This window comes from Sycon ciliatum, chromosome 1, assembly GCF_964019385.1.
Source record: "Sycon ciliatum chromosome 1, ocSycCili1.1, whole genome shotgun sequence".
Taxonomy (NCBI): Eukaryota; Metazoa; Porifera; class Calcarea; order Leucosolenida; family Sycettidae; genus Sycon; species Sycon ciliatum.
The window spans coordinates 51,396,242-51,416,079 of record NC_088643.1 but is presented as its reverse complement, the minus strand read 5'-3'; the positions used below and the strand labels follow the sequence as shown (position 1 = coordinate 51,416,079).

Genomic DNA, 19,838 nt, shown 5'->3' with positions numbered 1-19,838 from the left:
ACTGCCAGTAGCTTTTGTCATGGCTATTGACGATAGGAGCTTACGCACACGGGCAATGGTAACAGGCTTAAAGATTGAAAGGCTGTTCGGAGACATGGGGCCTTGAGGTAGAGTCAAGGCTGGGGGACGTTGAGGATCATTGACAATGCCTGCAAACACATTACCAATGTCATCCGGGGAGCATTTGGGAAGAGTGTGGACTGGTTGCCGTCCGCTCAGCTGATTCAATACACGCCAAGTCTGCCTTGGGTTCCCTGTAGCGTTCACAAATGCTTCATTGTAATGCTGTTCCTTCAGTGCTCGGCTAGTGCGGGTAACCTCCCGTCTGCTCTGCTGGAAGCTGCGGTAGTCCACATCAAGTCTGGTTCTCAGCCACTTACGATGCAGTTTGTTGCGCCTGCGTACAAGCGCTGCGAGCTCCGGGGTATACCATGGTGCGACATTGTGGGCACGGTGCTTCCGAGGCCGGAGTGGTGCATGTTGATCTACGAGTGACATGAGACACTCGTGCCACTGGGTCCACATTTCGGTACAGGTTCCCTTCATGGAGCACAGGTTAGCACACTGGATATCTTGCCGAAACAGGTCCATATTGATACGTCTGATGTTCCGTGTCTGTGCAGGAGCTGCAGGAGGAATTCGAATTGGAACCATGTTGAAAGGGGTTGTCACAGCATGGTGGTCGCTGAAGGAGATAGCATGAGTCGTAGCAGGAGAAGCACATCCCATTGTGCTATATACTAAGTCAATTGTAGTTGGTAGTCCTCTTAGTCCAATACGAGTGGGGCTGCGTACATGCTGCTGCAGTCCATAACTTGTAGCAATATCAGCCAGCCGCATATGATTACTGCAATTGCGACTGGTGTCAACATTAAAGTCTCCACAAAGTATTGTCTGCGTCGTTGGGCTGCAGGCTTTACTCAGCAGGGCTTCAAAGGAGTCCCAGTATGAAACAGTGCACCCTGGTGGCCGGTATAAGCTCCCAATCAGGCATGGCTGATGGCTGGTTTTCACTTCAATCCAACAGCATTCTATGTAGTGTTGAAACGATCTCACCGGATACTCGTTAGCTCGCTCGCCAGAAACTCGGCTCGTTTGTGCAGCCAGCTCGTTTGCACTAACGAACACCTTACACCGTACTCCGTACACATGGCAGTACATGTCGACCGGAGAGTCGTAAAATATTTTACGACTCCCTGGTCGATCGAGAGTCCAGTCCCGCGCAAAGTGAAAATCACTCGCAGTTACAGTGACTGTATGCCTGCACGACACTTGAGTTGTTTCAGTTGTCGTTGCAGCTTTGGTGGGCTCTAGTGATGTCTTGTTCCGCATCTGCTGACCTGTCGCAGGATATTCTTCGGTCACCTCTCCATTCGAGTGAAAGTTTCGCTCAGTCGTTTGGAAGTTTTCTCCCGCGATGCAGCGAAGACCAGGGCTACTTGCAATCTTTGCAAAACGGTCTATTCTTACAAAGGCTACTCGACGACGGCGCTGAAAAGACATCTCGACACCAAACAGCAGTCCGAAGTGAAGCAGCAGCAACCCCAAATGCTGGCGGTGATAATTTGAACCAGCTGAAAAAAATCGGACTTAGAAATTTTTTTATTCAAAAAATCATATTTGCCACCTCAATGAAACTCGTTAGCTCGCTCGATAGCTTGCTCGTTAGTGGAACTGATCGCTCGTTTGTTATAGATACGCTCGTTTCAACACTAATTCTATGCCTGGAGAAACGAGATCAGGCCTGGGTTGGCAGTTGAGTTCAGCTTTCCAATAAATGCAGACACCACCACCAACATTTCCGCTGCGATCTAGCCTTTCTAAGTTATAGCCTGGGAGGTGGAGATCGCCAGGAGTGACGGATGAGTCCAGCCATGTTTCGCAAATTACAAGTATGTCAGATTTTGTTCCTTCAGCAAGATCCAGAACATCACGCAGTTTGTGGCGCAGGCTTCTGATATTGATGGACAGGATATTCAGTTCATGAGCAGCAGGGTCGTTGCCTAATCTTCTTCCAGTCATTGCACAGATATATTATCCACATCCTGACTTAGAGATGCAAATGCGTTGCCAACAGTGACACTAAACTTCGCAGCTTGCGTCTCTGGCGGCGAGTCACGCTGATAGCCCCGTGATTTCTGGCCTGGAGTCCGGGCCGGTGCTCCACAGGTGTCATCTAGGATATCGCAATCCACGCTGTATCCGCTCTTACTGTCGTTCGTGGGGCTGCTGCTGCTGTTGCATCAATTCTCAAATTGATTTGTGTCATACTACTTCAAGTAGTAATATTATTATGGTACTGAAGTTCCGAATGAATGTCATACGTACATTTGTCTATGCACACACACACACACCTTCACACACAGTTACAATGATTTGAAAGGCCAAGAGTGTATGCATTCTAGTCGTCCTAGTGTTGTTATGATGCATGTACACAAATCAACTGCAGATTAATTATCCAAGGTATGTCAAGTAGTTTAGCAAATTTCCGTGACGTGACCCCACGCATTCCTATATGCTGTCAGCGATTTTTGCAGAGAATAGGTACTCTCCGCATTCAGAAGATAATAGGGGCGCGCGACACAGCTGATGTGCTGCTTGCCAGCTAGCTGCTAGTGCTAGCCGGTTGTTGAACTCGTGAAACGAATCTTCACGAAACCAGTAATCGCGTATGCAATATTTCGAACTATTTATTTCGAACTGTTTTTCAACTAAACCAAGCTCGTCGAATGAATGAACAAACTACAACCAAGAGTATCATAGCTACCACCGACGAACATCACTGTGTGGTGCTCAGCCTGGTGACACGAGTTCATCTTCAAGTGCTATGGCAGGTTTGATGTCGGAGAACCATCGCAACTTTCTAGTAACTCAGCTGGCGCCTCAAACGTGTTACGGCTTGCTTTTTTGTTGCTCTCATCGCAATCAAAAACCTTCAGTTTGAGTATTTTCACTGGCACTAGAATGGAGAGAACGACTGTATTTCAGCCTGCTCCTGTCTGACAAAGCCGAAACGGGAATGCAAAGGAAAAGGGTATATCCGCAGCCAGTCAGTCGCAGATGTGTGTGGTGCGTACTACAGTACTGTCTCAGTTTGAGCGCGTTGCAGAGGGCGTCGCTTGCAGAGGTGTGAAAATGCAACAGTGCAGTGCAGGCATGCAACGTTGAGTTGTAAATAATTGACTCTCACCTGGAATGTGCGGTCCCAGCAGTGTTGTTCCGTACTGCCTGGATCATCGAAATCCAAACAGGTGCCCTTTTACTAACGATACCTGAGATTAAGTGGCGGGTACCCAGGTACCCGGTACATCCGTTTGATCCCTAGTTTATTCCACCCCTCAGTATCGATTTCAAGCCAAAGCGAACCCTGTATATTCTCCGCTGATTCAAAATGTCAAGGGATCTCGAAGGCTGCACCCTGGACGTTCTATATGCAAAGGATTTACTGGGTAAATCGCAAGGGGCAGCTGGCCATAATATATCCCGGTGCACACAGGTGTGTGTGTGGGGGGGGGGGGGGGGGGGGGGGGGGGGGGGGGTCGACGGCTGCAACTATGTGTACGTACATGTATTCTCATTACAACATGCATGTTGTAGAAGTGCATCTCTGTTGCTTGGGGTGCCAGTAACTGTTTCTGTTTCTGCCGCACCTCGCCTGTGTTTCCTGTAGCCATGTCAACAAGAGGTATCTATCGTCTATCCGGTATCTCGTCGGCCATCACTGAGTTGGAGGAGATGTATACAGCAGGTTAGTGCTGTGTTGACAGGAGTGCTCGGCGGAACTTGATTCCGGATGTAAGGCTCCTCACAGCCCATTGTTTTGTTTTGCGCTGGAAAGGGCACGCGTGGGTTTTGATGCCGACCGACGGTCTGGGTTAGATTTTCTGCCGTCACTAAACTACGCAGTGCTTTTGCTGTATTCCAGCATCCATAGCGGGTGGCTGTTTGTAGTCATGACTACGGTCCCTGTGATATTATCTTACTGAGGTAACGACATGTGTACCGTGTGCGGGAGAAAGCATATCATGATTCATGAGCATGCGGCGATGTCATAGAAACTGTTCCCCTTTTTTGTAGTCTTTCTTTGGATGCTCGCTGAATCACCTGTTCATTTGAAGAATCAAGCAATAGCTGGTCGAATGGCATGAGTAAGTTCTTTTTCATTGCAGCGAGCAGATGCGTTTCCATTCGAACTCCTGATCGAGCCTAAAACTACAATGCTGTGCTGAGATTTTTCAATGTTACTGTTTGGGTAATCATTCCACGAGAGCAACGCCCTCAGCAGCGCCGAAATGCATTCATCTTTGCGCTGACCTTCTTCCCGAGGGCGTCAACTTGCTACCAAGGTATTTAGTGCATGCCAGTTGTTGGACTACAGTGCCATAGAATCTCAACTGACGGGATGCAAGCACAGTAGTGGGCTTCGGCAGAACAAGAAATTGAGTCTTTGCTGGATTTAATTTGAGCCATCTGGATTGCAGAAACTCACTGACTGAGTGCATGTCTTTCTCAAGCATTTTATCAGTGGCTGCATCAGCAGTCTGATCTGCAACCTAGACATTTGTATCATCGGCATAGAGTTGGCTAGTGGAGAACGCCAAGCATGTGGGAGTTCCTTTTCGAACTCAACAGTATGTAAGCTTGAAACGGCCTCGGGAGAAAGTTAGTTTGGCTGCCTTGCTGGCAAACGTGGCAAGGACAGGTTAAGGGCGTACTGGTTCGTCAGATGATGACTCAGAAGGCACTCCCAGGCGCCCAGCTGAGACTACCGCATCGACAACTGGACCAGACATCAGAGATTTACACACCTCAAGCACATCCTGGAGTGTTTCCTCCTCCAAACCCTACAGAATAGCCTTGGTTTGCCTCTGAATGCGCTCAAAATGCTCTTCGATCGATGCAGACGGCAATGCAACAGCTGTGGCTTCCTTGAGACGTACTCCAGGACCATAGCTAGAAGAGGACGTGTACCCTATGGTACTCCCACTTTTCGTGTGGTGCGGTCTTCACCAGCACGTTCAGAGCTGCAGGCTGGAGAGGAAATGGCGGCGAACTTCTCCCCAAGCTGGTTGAGTCCCTTTCGACAATGGCAGCATCCCTCCATCATCTCATATTCTGCAGAGGAAAGTTTAGAGAAACTCTCCAGGCGTGACTTCATGTTGGCGAGGCGTTCCATCGGTCCGGACTGACCAGCGAGAAGCACACCGACGGCTACCTCAAGCTGAGTGCCTTGGGGTCCTTTGATGGCGTTGACAAACAAGATTTTCTCCGGAGGTGAGGTTCTATCCCACATACATACGTCTCTCGTCAGATGACCAAGAGAATGTGCGCGGGGCTCCTGAGATCAAAACGGGCAGTCTAGACATAGTCTTGCGAGAACCACTGCTTGATTTCTTCATCAAAGCGGAAAGGGAGAAAAACTGCTGCCGGTCGCCCGCGGAATGCAGATCATGCTACATGTACCTTGGAGTGGAAATCAATTATGTTTTGATTGTTTTGATCAGGGAGTAGTACAATACCGGGAGGTGACACGGGCACACATCCGGGATTACGAGCTTTGCCTCACAAAAAAAATACAAACCGCGCGAAAATTCAAATTTGTGCTCTTTTGACAGCGCTGAGAAACCTTCAAATAGTGACGAGAAGACCAGACGTATCCCTTCGTGACAAGCTGCCACTTGTTCTTTTCAGCTCGAGCCTTTTTTGGGAGCTACTCTGATACATCGTCCACACTGCTGCCAAGTCTCGACTCCCCAAAATGGATGGAAGTGACGAATATGGAGGACGCTATCCTAGGTAAGTAATGTGATGGAATTTTCTCATCTTGACATGGTGTAACACGAACCTGAATTTCTCATTTGGACCCACTCGGACACCTCACCAAGTTGTGATATTTCGAAACTATACCTATTTGTCTACCATTCTACTTCATCTCAACGTGTTAGCTACTGTAACACTTTGGAAAACTCATTCCGAAAATTTTGAAACTTATTTATTTGTACAGACTTGAACATAATGTTCAAGATCACTTGTTTTCAGCACTGAATGAGGCCAGGCCTGCTTGCTTTGTTGCTTTTTTAACCCCCAGAACCCGTGGACAGAAGAGGAAGAGCGACGACTTGGGTGCGGCTGCGAAGTCTGCCTGCCCAACGCCAATTGCAATTACACCCACACACATACACACACCCTCTTGTACTTGTACATCACACACGCGCGCGCACGTGCGCATACATAAAACTATTCGTCTTTATCCTTTTGTGTTTGACATGATCACCTTTTGTACTACTCCCTGGTGATTATTTGCATAACATGAATGGCACAGGGATGACTTGTGGCATTGTACGCTGTACACGATTCCACGGTGCCATAAAAGTAACATTGGTTATAATCATGGATTACACCATGGTACGGTACGGTGGGCCTGTTTTCAGCCAATCAGCGCTCATCTAGCCATGGTTATATTGGCCAGTATAAATCCCGCGCGGGATTGATACTAGCCAATATAAATCCCTGTGCACGGTACTTACGTTAGGGCACTGCCGCCGTACAAGTTCACTGTCTGAAAGGCAGTGAACTTGTACGGCGGCAGTACTCCAGCGCGCGGACCATTCACAACAGACACCACATGCACGTGTACACTCCACACAGAACGGCACACTGACGAGGAACAGTACACAATGGAAAAGAAGAATGACCTGGAATTCGTCTACAGAGTATTCTATTATACTGAATCTGAGGATAAAGAACGTCGAATAACCACGACGTATCCCAAATGGGTCAGCAATGTACATTGTACTTCAAAGAGTTGAAGATCATCAACAGACTGTCTCCTTCGTAACTAAGTTTATAGTACAGAGTGTACTTCAACCTGATTGGAAAATGCTAGATTGGATTGAAATGTGATACAGTGATACAAAACGGGTGTATGCAAATTAGGGGTGAAACGGTTCGGGTAAGGAACCGGTTTTGGAACCGCCAGCTGAAAAGAATCGGGTACCCGTTCCGTCAAATTTCGAACCGAAACTCGAAAAATCTCGTCTTCCTACAAATACATGTACACGTCAAGTCTACTCAAGATTTTAAATGTCTTACCTTACGATCACCGCTCTTCCAAAGGGTTCTCTGGTCATCATGGTCATTATCTTCTTCGCACTTGGACTCTCCGATGTCTCATTCTTGCTCGTAAAAATGTTTTTTCTAAAAAATAATGTCGCGAATGCATTTTGTCGGTCTGGAGAAAAGAGTGCATGGAACCGATACCCGAACCGTGGGAAACAATGCTGGCATTCGGGTACCCAAACATGAAAAACATGGAACCGTTTCACCCCTAATGCAAATGCATCTACGTGCAAGTAGTAAGCAAACTGATTATAAGATGCCGCATGTTAAAATCAGCACTGTACCATAATTATAGTAACACTTACTCCCAAAGAGTTCAAGCTGTAATCTACATGTCACTAGTGACGGCAGTTTGATTCAACGACAAACTCCAGCACCCCAGCAATTCAGTTGATTTCCGCACCGCTCACGAGACAAGATCATGAAGATGCTACAATATGCACTGGAACTGAAAGGAAATCTTATGCCAAACATCCACAGAGGAATTTCCTTCTGATGTTGCTCGACCATTCTTTCAATTGACAACTGATAACCATCAGAAGATGTTCATGTACTGCATGATGTACGAGATCTCCAAATAGGTTCGTTGTTCTGGAAATGCGTAGGGGTACCTGGCATAAGTAGGATATGACCCTCCTAGTCGGGTTATACCGTACCTTCATATAAATCCCTCCTGCTATCGCAGTCGGGATTTATATTCAGCCGGTATAACCCTCTGACTCGGGTTATATCCTCTACGTAATGATATTGTACGATTCTGATTGCGTACGCTCTTCGTGGCCATATTTCATCGTCACGCAGCTCCCCACAAAGTACAAATTGTAGTAAAAGCAATTACGTACTATTACGTATAGTAATATGCAGACACATACAACTAGTAGTCACACAAAGTATCTATAATAAGCACACGTACTAGTAGTACATAAGCAGGCTATCTTTATCCTTTTACGCTTGGTCTGATTACCTGCATACATGACATACATGACATGGTTACTTGCACCAGTAACAATGTACATAATTCCACACTGCCTTTATCATCAACACCAGTTCCTGTTAACGCGTAACATCTCAGGCTTTGTAGCAGGGAGTAGCACAATACCATTGTACCATTGTGCTACTCCTTGCTTGACACAGACATGCGTCATAGTGACATTTGCGAATAGCTAGTTGTCTCAGCAGTATAAAATTTATTTTATTTTGTGTTTCACTCAGACGACTATAGCATCTGGATTCGGAATAGTCTTACTATCTTGAGACGGGTCAGCCATACCTGAAACATGTCGTTCATTGTGACTAAAACTTGCGTCAACATTATCTATTCCCCTAGAAACGACGTGAATAACTAAAAGTAATACAAATTAAATTAGGAAGAAAAATTCACTCTTACAAGCCGCCCACGTAAATACTGGATACACTGAAGGTACCTGTGCGAAGGCCAGCTGCTACTTGATATCATTCGTAGGATTCATCCTCATCACTCAGCAAAGACTGATGGATTCCTTCCCTACATCGTCAAAACAAACTTCGAAAAGTACTGCTCGAAAACTTCTTGACAGCATTCTGGCACTCTCTTGAAATGGTTCTATGAAAATTTTTGAAAAATGCTGCGAAATGCTACGATAAAGGTACGCAAAGTACGACATTTCGTGACGTTTCCCGGGACACAGCGCTCCACAGAAAAGTGACCTGAGGCAAAGCTCGCCCGCCTGGATGTGTGCCCGTGTCATCTCCCGGTATTGTACTACTCCCTGGTTTTGATTGTCGAGCATCGAAAATGTGTGACTTGGTAGCTACTACAAGTAGTGTCTGACTCAATCTGGTATGCTCTGTGTTTGATAATTTTTTTGCGCTGCAGATCACAATTTAAACTTATTCAGTGTTTGTGATGATCGACCGGATCGTTATGATGAGAACTGCATAGCATCCAGTCTCAAGTCATTTCTCAGGAAAATACCTGACCCAGTTGTTCCCGCGTCGATTACGTCGCGACTTGTGGAGATTCCTAGTAAGTGCTGTGTGCCATGGCCAGTTGAACCTGTCATGTCTTCTCTGCCATGCATCTGTTCATCATGCCTTGATGGAGTGATGAATTACACTCCGTACCAGGATGTGCATGGCAGAAGTTGAGCCACATACATGCATCTTTTGCATTCTGCGACGACACAAATGCGAGGCAAATCTGGTAGAGAGCAACCAATGCATGAACAGTCATCCACTCATACAGATGAGGCTGTCTGAAGACTTGGCGCAACAAAGCCCAGGTAATGAATGATCATTCGACTTGTGCTCATCTTCTACTCGTCTGAAAGTTCAACAAGTCTCCAATGTACACAGCAGCATGTAGGTACTCTCTCCAATGTGTTAATGTCTGTGTTTCTCTTTGCTATTGCCGAAGAGTACATCCCGTGCTGCGCTGATTTCTGCCTGTATGTGTATGCGCATGCTGGCATGTGCGCGCACCTCTCTGCCTGTGTTTTTTTCACCAGCTCTGGATCAGGACACGCAATCGATGGTGGATCGTCTGAAACTGATCGTTGTATTTGGCATGCCTCAGCGCAATCGAGCTTTGCTGCAGGAAATTTGCTGTCACTTACAAAGGTAATTTAGTATGCTAGCCGAGCAAATACCGTACTGGCAATATATATGGTCGCAGTGAGGCCATGAAGCGTTACATTGGCACATGTTTACCGCACGCAGGGCGTTACATGCAAAGTCGCACAGGAGCCGTTACACAGGTTTCTATATTGCCGCAGTCCTTTTTTTGCTATTGCAGGACTTCCTGCTGCGTCCAGTTTTGAACTTTTCACCACGCGGTACACGTGCTTTCACAGTTTTCAGCCTTTTTTGCAATGAAAAGATCGCCGCACCCCGCCGGACGCGCGTTACGAACGCAACGAAAATTTGTCGCACTAGCCTGGTCGCGCGTTACGCCGCACCCCCCTGCGTTACGCGGCAACATATATTGCCAGTACGGTAGTGGCCCGGAATTTGGACAATTTCCTAGCAGCTGTCGAATTTGGTTGTTTCCAGGTCACACAATATGACAGCATCCACTATAAACATCCACAGCAGAGCTCTTCTGAAGCTGAATAAATGGTTGTGGTGTTTACATCCATATCTGATATGGTTGTTGTACCCGAATCCGATGTGATTGCGATGTCCACATCCATATCGGGTATAGTTGCGGTGTCCACATCCATATCGGGTATAGTTGCGGTGTCCACATCCGAATCGGGTATAGTTGCGGTGTCCACATCCATATCGGGCATAGAACAGTCGGTGTGCCTTCTTGCTTCTCCTGGTAATGGCCTGTGCTGAGAAAGAAACGGTGTGTTGCTTTTCTGGGCTCGCTCCTACTCCTTCCGCTTGTCTACTTTCTCCGAAAACCGTTAAATGTGTGTGTGTGTGTGCGTGTGTATGTGCGCGCGTGTGTGCTCCTGAATTCGGCACTTGTGAGACTTAGCACCATCAATATGTTGGTGGGACACACCACATGCTACACGAAAGTCGTACGACTCAGATCTGCCATAGTGTAGCCGTTTGGAGCAAGCGTTGAGCAGGTCTGAGAGCCTTACTCCTGTTTGAACAGCCACTTTGGGCAAGCTTCTCCGGATTCCCAGCATAAGTGGCAAGGAGCGTTGAGAAGAACGTGTAGAGGGATTCTGACTGGAGGAGCTTGCCCCTGGGTAAACCCTTGTGTGCTTGGTTGGACCAAACATGCCATTTGCCTTGCACCGTTCACCACACCCACGGTGCCTGCCGAAGAAATGAGCAGACACGTTGAGCAAGTCAGCTCTTACCTTCTCTGGTTTACTTTGTCTTGTTGATTGTGTCAAGGAATGCTCCTTTAGGGCGCGTTCGGACTACCGATAAAAAGGGACAGAATGGAAAAGTTTCCTGGGTGATTTGATCACATGACGTTCCAGACACTTTACCGGGGGAAAGTTTTACTGCTGCAGCGGAAACAGCATTCCGGCAGTAAAAAAGGTCCTCGGGCTGGGAGTAGGGGAAATCTCTTCTCAGTGCCGCGGTGAGAGCTGCACAAGTAACGTTAGTTTACCGTTGGTATAAATGTCCTTCACGGCTCATCGCCAGTCGCGATTTGCTGGGGTTCTAGGTAGTCTGAACCCGCCCTTATACCGATATTCTGTTTCCGTGTGCTATCATGCCTGTCTGTCTACACGTGTTGCCTTATTTTTACACAGAGTTGCTGAACACGCTTCAGAAAACCTCATGAAAGCCAGCAATCTTGCAGTCGTGTTCTGGCCTAATCTATTGCGACCAGCTATGGAAGGTAGTGACATGGTGCTGATGCGTGACCTACCCAGGTTACTGCAGAATGTTCTCACCCTGTTGATTGAGCATGCCGAGGAGGTGTTCATTGAGAACCAGCCATGGTGAGTAGTGCCTATACACCCGTATTCTCACAGGTAGAGCACAGACATGGACATGCTCAAGTACACACACATTGTTAGATTGACAGCATGAAACTAGTTCTGAACTAGTATTGGGTTATATAATACCAAGCACACACACGTACGCACGCGTGCTCACGTACACACACACACACACACACACACACACACACACACACACACACACATACACACGCATATGCACGCACACACATGCACCAGCGACCAAGCTCTGCTGCCTCGTATCCCGATCGAGTGGAGTCATGTCCACCATCGGCTTTTATCTAGAATCAGGATTTGAGTTTCTCCTTCCTTTCTTCCACGCCTGTTTTTTAGTCAGCGTCGTAAAACTTGATCTCTTAGTGCGTCGTCGCCGTTGCTGACAAACTTCAGTGGCACGCTTCCTTTGTAAAATTTCATCAGTGTATATATGTTTATCTATTGAGTATGTTTATCTATTATAAAGTTAACCTAACCCCTTCTGCACTCAGGTCTTGTTGGCACTGATTTACACAGCTGCACCATGCTCTATCTGTACAGGCTTCACTTCTGCGCGTGTTTTTGTTCGATTTAAGATTTCGACAAGTCCTATTTTGTACGGGAAGTAACCAAATTAATACCCGCCCCACCCTTGAAGAAAATTCCGCACTTGGCACCTGATACAGTCTGAATAGTACTCTTATTCCGTTGCCAGTGCTGTTTCCATAATATACGTGTGCACAAGCATCCTTCTTTATTCCTCAGCCTCAATTCAAGTTTTCTCAGCCATCAAATTGTAAATAGTCAAAGCCCCGCATTCATATGCAACAACAGCTCTGTCTGTAATGCACCTGCCGACACCAGTGATTGTCACACCGTATTGGTGCTGTTCTCCTTTGAGTGTTTCGTTCGTTTTCCGCTTCTCACACATGCAAGTACAACTGTTTCTGTTGGCACACAGTGCTCACAGAAGCTCAGTTCCTTTTTTATTATTTCCGGAAAAGAAGACTTGTAATGTAAACTGTAAAATTATTGTGAAAGTTACTTGCGTGTTTTACGAGCCACTAGCTCTCGTGCTCAAACACTCAACCCGCTGCGTGCACAGATCAAACCTGTAATGCCGACCGTATCTAGTGTAGGCTGGAAGGTTTTGTAAACTGCCTTCTTGCAATCAAGAGTACAATCATGTACATAGGAAGGGCGGGGGGGGGGGGGGCAGCACTAGTATGACCTCTTATTGCGATGCATGAGGTTGAGAAGGGCATGACAGCTTATCATGGCTTGTGCGCTTTCATCTTTTATGGGACCGTTGTCAAAATTAATATCCTCAATAGCAAGAGTCCATAAGGCCATGGTAAAAAAATAAAGTTGATTCTCAGGTCATGAGCCTGTGAAAATCGGTGCGAGCGAGCGCTTTTATATTTTATTTCCCACAATTTTTTTCCAAAGATATGGTCACACATACCGTAAAATCTCGCCAGAGCGCCCCGTCTCTCCCATCCGCCCCTCCCTGACTTCTTGTCAGGGACGTGATTGATTGTATCCTCGTATGACTCTGTCGCAGTCTGTGATGCCGTACTGCACTGCAGACGCGTGCTCGACCCCGTTGGAAATGTACGCAATAGTGCCCACCCTCCTGACTAGGGATCGCACAAACGCTGCGTTTTGTCGGGTCTGTTCGACTCCTGGCTCTTGACCTTTGGTCGGTGTACGAGATGCACGAACAGTTTTCGTAGGGTGAGTACTTTTTCATGTAGCACTGAATGCGGCAAGTAGGACTCGCCCATCCGCCCCTCCCCACCTGAAGCGTCGAGGAGGTAGGGGCGCTCTGGCGGGATTTTACGGTATGTACGTCACAGGTTCATATAATTATTTTATTTTTCAGGCCAGGGAGTAGAAAAATACCGGTATTTTACTACTCCCTGATTCATGCCTTTCGCATTGACCGTTTTCATGTGCGCATATGCATGCATAGAAATTAAAAAAATCGTCGGTGCGCCGCCAAAAATCAGTGCGTGCATACTTGAGAATCGAAGCTAATTTTTACCATGGCCTAACCTAAAATTAATATGGGGTTATGGACTCTTGCCGATGGTCTTCTCGGGCTGCTACAAGCAGTGGCTCGATGTACATGTCGAACATGCAGTCCTCCGCTACTACCTGGTATATCTTTGTCGTTAGTTAGTCCCAGGGAGTAGTACAATACGGTATTGTACTACTCCCTGGTTAGTCCTGTAAAATTTGGCTTCATGGTACTTTTTGTTTATACTCAAAGCAGTCACAAGTAATTGGATTGTCACCTCACATGTCTACATGTATATCCTTACTTTTGTTGGATATTACCGTGTTCATTCGATATGGAAACCCTTGTGCATGAGGTTGATTTATTGCAAACTCGGTATTGTCACGCTCTAGACCAGGACAAACTCACAACTTAATTTAAAAAATTAATAATGTCTTCCATGAGGTAAACAGGACAGATGAGATGCCCCACAAATGCCTTTGAGGAGTTCAAATCCTATGTTATAGGATTTTGAAAATCGATGACATCTTTCGAGTTTCGTACTCCCAGTGTAAGTAACCAAAAAAAGGTCTGGCAGGCCAAACCAAAGCCAAAGGCAAAGGCCGTGTGTCGGTCAAACTTCGCAGACCTTTGATACCGGTATTATCAAGAGTGCATAACCCCCGGGGGTTATGGACTCTTGGTATTATGAAGAGTACATACCCACTATATACCCCCTCCCCTTGGGGTTACATGAATGTCCTCTTGGTAAGTGTGTGTGTGTGGAGGAGGGGTCCTGATGTAACGTGAGTGTATACTATTATTATGATTTGACATAGCAGTTTACGTATATAATAAATGTAGAGCCGAAGGATTTATTGCAATTACATACACCGGTATAAACACCGAGCGGTCCCCCGAGGTTTTTGTAACTGGTATGTAATTGCAATAAATCCTGAGGCTACTACATACTGTTTATAATTTTAATACTCCTTTTTAGGGAAAAGGGCAGTGCTGCATGGAAAAGTACAGTGGTATTTATTGAGTCAAGCAAGTTTATTTGAATTTGATACTGTTGATGGTGTGGTCACTAATGAGTGTGGGTATTTATCAAATGTCAATATATTTTCCGATATTTGTAGAGATTGGCCTGATCGGTATACTAACTGGTGACTATAGTATAGGTAGGGTACTGTAAAAGCAGAAATTTTCGGTGGTGTTTTATTTTCGGTAACTTCGGTGCCGACATTTTTACAGAAAATAAAACACCACCGAAAATGTCGGTATAGTACCGTACTAGTACACTTACCTGGAAAGCGGGTTTACCGAGAATTTCCCTCCACCGAACCGCCAATTTTGGAGAATGCCGAAAATATTACACCACCAAAAATTTCTGCTTTTACAGTAGGTCTACTACCAAAAGTACAATGTATTCTTGGTAGTACGTGTACACGATAACCGGTGAAACCTCCGTATGTCTGCCTTTGTGAAACCTCCGTCTAAATATAATGTGCTCTGGATGCAGTATAACTCTTTGGAGGATCCTGGGCTATAATATTTTTATCATTATACATTATATGTATGCATAGGAAAGGTGTTTGCTCCCCACACCGGCGCTCACGGCCTCACGCCTTTCCGCCGACTTGACTCGACAGACTGACCGACTGCACGGGGGAAATAATTTTATTGTCAAGCCCCTGAAATTTACGCCCTCCTGATACCGTCGAATCCGTCTTGACGCGGACCGTCCCTGGTTTTCACACACTGCTCCAGCATGCAAGCACGCATGCATACGCACGTCCAACATAATACACACTACACACTACACACTACACACTACACACTACACATTAGACGGTAGACAGGATTGATTTTGGTGCATTCACAAATCACCACAACACATTGTTTCAACACTGAATCACCTTCATGACAAGGAGAACAAAAAAAATCGAACTGATCGAAAGGCACACCTATAGATTAGGTTTTATATAATATTGTGTATGCCAGTCAGCAGCAATGCCGTATGCAGTCACCAGGTCACCTGGCAAAGTAAGAACCAGGAGCAGTTGTGCGAAAGGTGCCAACATGCACACAATGCGGCACCCACTGCAACTTGGGTGGAAATCAGGAAGTCTTCAAGTTAATACCATTGGCATTGGTAAAAATTTGACGACTAGCTTACCTGATGGCAATTGCATTGAATGCAAGATACTGGCAAAAATATAAATAAAACCTAAGCAATCTGAGAAAATAAACAGCAGTTGAATTGTGAAAACTGCAGCACTGGCCAAGTAAGAATAGAACGGAAGAACAACCACTTATAAGACGTGCAGATTAGCGACCGTTAATGACTGAATCATTACCTCCGCCATGTGAAACTCAACTGCGGCATGCACAGGTCTTGATACCAAGCTAATGACGGATATAACGATTGATGAAACACTTGAACCGATGATTCCCTGACAAGACTTTGGGGGGGGGGGGGGGGAGATGTGAAATGCAAAGGGGAATGAGCACATATGTACACATGTACGGCTGTGTGTCTCAGCGACAAACCCAGTGCTACTGATGTGCACAGTTTAGTGGGGAGGTGTTAGCTCCACTGGGCTATTGTGCCCCCTGAAAAGACTTTTTCTGGGAGATAATGCAATGAGGAGTGAGCACATGTACATACAGCTGTGTGTCTCAGCAACACTTGAACCCAGCACGATGTGCACAGTTTAGTGGGCAGTTGCTAGCTCTACCGGGTTATTGTGCCCCACGCGCTTCTACCTGTGAAAGAAGGAAACTCACCATGCTACGTCATGGCCGACTATCGTACCCAGCACTGGATTTAGCACACTGGGAAAGCAGCGCCGTGACTGTGAACGAAATGCCGCAACCGCATGACGTAAACGTGTGTGTTGTGTGATGATGTGTGCTGTGTGATGTAGATTAGGAGACATTGCAAGACATTCGGAGGCATAGGCAATTATACGAGATCATTTGAGCACAAGACATGCCCAGTCATACTTTAATAAACGAAGCAGCAGTTTGGACAATTCCAGATGGAAGCTAGGCAGAACTTACGTGTGACTATCCCTGCAACGTGGGTCGATACTTGATGGGAGCCGCCGGCAGCTAGTGCTGAGCACTCAAGGGAAGACTTGTTGGTCGCGGCACTGCTTGTTCAGTGGGCTTCTTTGCATTCTCCTCAGATCCTTGCTGAGAGAGACGAAGCTCCTGTGATACGGCACAAAATATGTCCTTTTCCGGTTGCCCGCTGAACATGTCTGCAAGACATTGCAACAAGTGGTGATCAACACTAAATTTGCTCGCCTTGCGATCAACTCCGGCGGAGAGGCGGCAAGCTGTTGCATGCTGGCCGGTGGGAGTGCTTTGCTGCTTTTCTTGCAGCAGCAGCAGCTCTAGCTGAGCGGCAGGCAGTGCTGATCGCGAAAAGAGCGAGTTGAGACTGCTCCAGTCAGCCTCCGCCTGATTGTGCTTGGTCTGCCGACTGACCGGCGTCACTGCTGCTGATGCTGCTAGTGATGCTGAGCTGCGGCGGCGCGACCGTCTGCTTTTGCTCAGTGTGTTCAGCACAGCTTTCCTGTCAGATGCATTCAGGGCTTTGCATTGACCCCACAAGAACTCCTTCAGTATCTCCGGATTCGAATTGCTCCTGGCTTGCTCCAGCCGCAATTTTAATTCAGCTACTACACGCATTACATTGGCGTCATGTCCACTGGCTGGCAATTTATGAATGGCCACTTTGGAGCCGCTTGATGACGGAGGTGGAGACAGCATATTTGGTACACCCATCTGGCCAGTATGTGCGCTATGATGCAGTATGAGAGTAGCGCCTACATTGCTGGTCTCATTAGAGTGATCTGCCGGTGTAGTCGGAGATGCAGTCTGTGACCCGGCTGCTGCTGCTGGTAGTGGTGGTGGTGGTGCTGCTGCTGCTGCTGCTGGTGATGGTGGCGGTAGTGCTGCTGCTGCTGCTGGTGGTGCTGCTGCTGGTAGTGGTGGTGGTGCTGCTGCTGCTGCTGGTGGCGGTAGTGCTGCTGCTGGTGCTGCTAGTGTGGCTGCTGCTGCTGGTAGTGGTGCTGTTGCTGCTTCTGTTACTGATCCATCTGCACTCACAGTATAAGCAGAGACTGGCGCAGACAGCGGCGTAGTGGCCAGTGCAGAGTTTGATGCCGGCGAACATACATTGCGAGCAGATAACAGCAATTCGAGTGTGCTTTTTTGCTGTGTACTTGGCTCTCCGCTGGTACGTAACTGCATACAGCTTTGCTCACTGCCTACATTCAACCTGGCATTTGATATCGAGGCACTGGAGCTCACCCGCATACGCTGGTCACTCCCTAATGAGAATACGAAGGGTGACGTGTTAGCCTGTTCCACTGGTGTAGAACCGTCGATAGCATGACGTGCGTCAACAGTGGACTGTAGGGGATTGCCATATGCCGGTAGCTGATTATTGGCTGCTCGTGCCGCCGCTGTAGGGAACATACCTCCGCTCGCACCATGTGACATGGTTGAGCCACAATGAGCAGCGGGCATGAAATGGTCCGGAGCTGCTGGCATAGAATTAGTGTGATTTCGTAATCCTACAGCATGCACGCTGTTGGACTCTTGGACGTGCGGGGAAAACTTCCCGATCGATTCCGGGCTCTGCAGGCTCGAGAGGCCAGTCATTGCCATTCGATCAGGTCCTTCAAGCCGCTGCCGCCGTGGTGTATCTGGTGAGGCTGCAGACAGCTGTGTGGATACAAACTCACCATAGGAGTCAGCCTGCTGAAATTTGCCACCTGAATTCAACAGTGCTGGACTTTCCACGGACTGGGAGTTATTCAACGCAGGGAAAGGGAACGCAGTTGGCTGCTGCTGTGACTGCTGCGGTGACTGCTGTTGTGCCTGCTGATAGCGGTTGTATTGGCGGTGCTGTGGCTGCTGGTGGCGGTGCTGGTGCTGGGTCTGCTGTAGGTGCTGCAGCTGCTGTTGGCGGTGCTGTGGCTGCTGTAGGCAGTGCTGTGGCTGCTGTTGGTGCTGCTGCTGCTGCTGTTGGCGGTGCTGGGCCTGCTGTAGGTGCTGCTGCTGCTGCTGTTGGCGGTGCTGTGGCTGCTGTAGGTGCTGCTGCTGCTGCTGTTGGCGGTGCTGTGGCTGCTGTAGGTGCTGCTGCTGCTGCTGTTGGCGGTGCTTGGCCTGCTGTAGGTGCTGCAGCCTCTCCAGCTGCTGCAGCTGCAGTTGGTGGTCCTGCTGCAGCTGCTGTTGGCAGTGCTGAAACTGCTGTCGGGTCTGTTGGGAAATAATAAATTGGCGGAGCAATTGGTCAGATGCAAAGGTCTCCGGGATTTGCGGCTGGTGAGCCGCCGAGTTTTGATGCCACTGCGTCTGCGAGTCCACAGGGCTGGCCATGGGAAAGCCCTCGTGACTCACAGCACGCGAAGGCATGGGGTGTTCATTGACCAGGTATCCGTTGACCATTGTCGTACTGGCAACGCTACAGTTTGGGATCTTGGTAGCATCTGGTAGGTTGGTGGCACTAATGCCTACTCTGCTGCCAATGACGTTTTTCTCGAAATCTGCCAGCGTTCTTCCACCATAGGCATAGGTACTTTCCTGACTGTTCGAGGAAGGCACATCGGCTCCAGGTTTAGAGGACAAAAATAGGCCCTGGAGCACTGCATCATAGTCTACAGGCAATTGTTCCACGTTACCTGCATCTGCGGACGCTTCGTATCCGCTCCTCGCCTTCATTGTCGTGTATTCTCTTTCCATCCACAATACACTGACTTGCTAGGTTAGCGAGCAGCCTAGCTGCTTGCTAACACATTGTAAAAATTATGGCTGCCCAATAAGAAAATGTACTACTCGTAGTCTGTAAACATTCAAGAAGGCGAGCGATCCTGTCAGATTTTCTTGTGTTGTTTTTTATAAAGTAATTAGTTGCCATTTATTGCTAAAAATCAGGGAGTCGTAAAATTTTGCGACTCCCTGCTAAAAATGGGTGTATGTGTCATGTAAAAGTGGCCCCGGCCCCGCGGGCGCGGGCCCGCGCCGCTGCTCGACGAACTACTAACGTTACAAGTAAAAAAGCCTTCCGTACTGACCGTAGGGTTCAAGGTGTGAATCTTTCCATTTCTCTAAAAATCAAGAGTTCATAACCCCCTGGGGGTTATGAACTCTTGTAAAAATGTAATACTGATGTCCTTGGATTGCAATGTTGGGTTTCTCATTCACATAATCCTTGGTGTTGGGAAGCAGGTGGCAGTTGAAAAATGGCAATTTTTCCGCATTATTATTTTGTTGTGGTCAGTAAAAAAAAATCATCGTAA

At 47.4% G+C, this 19,838-nt stretch overlaps 2 protein-coding genes across 6 annotated transcripts in view; one reads left to right on the top strand and one right to left on the bottom strand.

Annotated features, from left to right (window-relative positions):
* LOC135830954 (uncharacterized) overlaps positions 1 to 12,542 on the top strand; it is a 37,662-nt gene extending 25,120 nt beyond the window's left edge. For all 5 annotated transcript variants that reach the window (XM_065343187.1, XM_065343189.1, XM_065343185.1 and 2 more), the window contains 4 exons: positions 3,671 to 3,748; positions 8,975 to 9,124; positions 9,606 to 9,717; positions 11,325 to 12,542. In XM_065343187.1, coding sequence (XP_065199259.1) covers positions 3,671 to 3,748; positions 8,975 to 9,124; positions 9,606 to 9,717; positions 11,325 to 11,520 — 536 coding nt within the window. In that variant the 3' untranslated portion in view covers positions 11,521 to 12,542. The remainder of the gene's footprint in view (positions 1 to 3,670; positions 3,749 to 8,974; positions 9,125 to 9,605; positions 9,718 to 11,324) is intronic.
* A 4,093-nt stretch (positions 12,543 to 16,635) lies between these two features.
* LOC135805188 (polyhomeotic-proximal chromatin protein-like) lies at positions 16,636 to 19,260 on the bottom strand. Its single transcript, XM_065319196.1, has 2 exons — positions 17,845 to 19,260; positions 16,636 to 17,316 (listed from the first exon to the last, which is right to left on the bottom strand). Exons 1-2 carry the CDS (start codon positions 19,258 to 19,260, stop codon positions 16,636 to 16,638), a joined length of 2,097 nt encoding a protein of 698 aa, XP_065175268.1.
* Positions 19,261 to 19,838: the final 578 nt, after the last annotated feature.

Coding starts and splice junctions, on each gene's coding strand:
- LOC135805188 (XM_065319196.1), bottom strand. CDS start 19,260: ATGAAGGCGAGGAGCGGATACGAAGCGTCCGCAGATGCAGGTAACGTG. Junction 17,317..17,844: donor GGAGTGACCAGCGTATGCGG/GTGAGCTCCAGT, acceptor CATACTGGCCAG/ATGGGTGTACCAAATATGCT.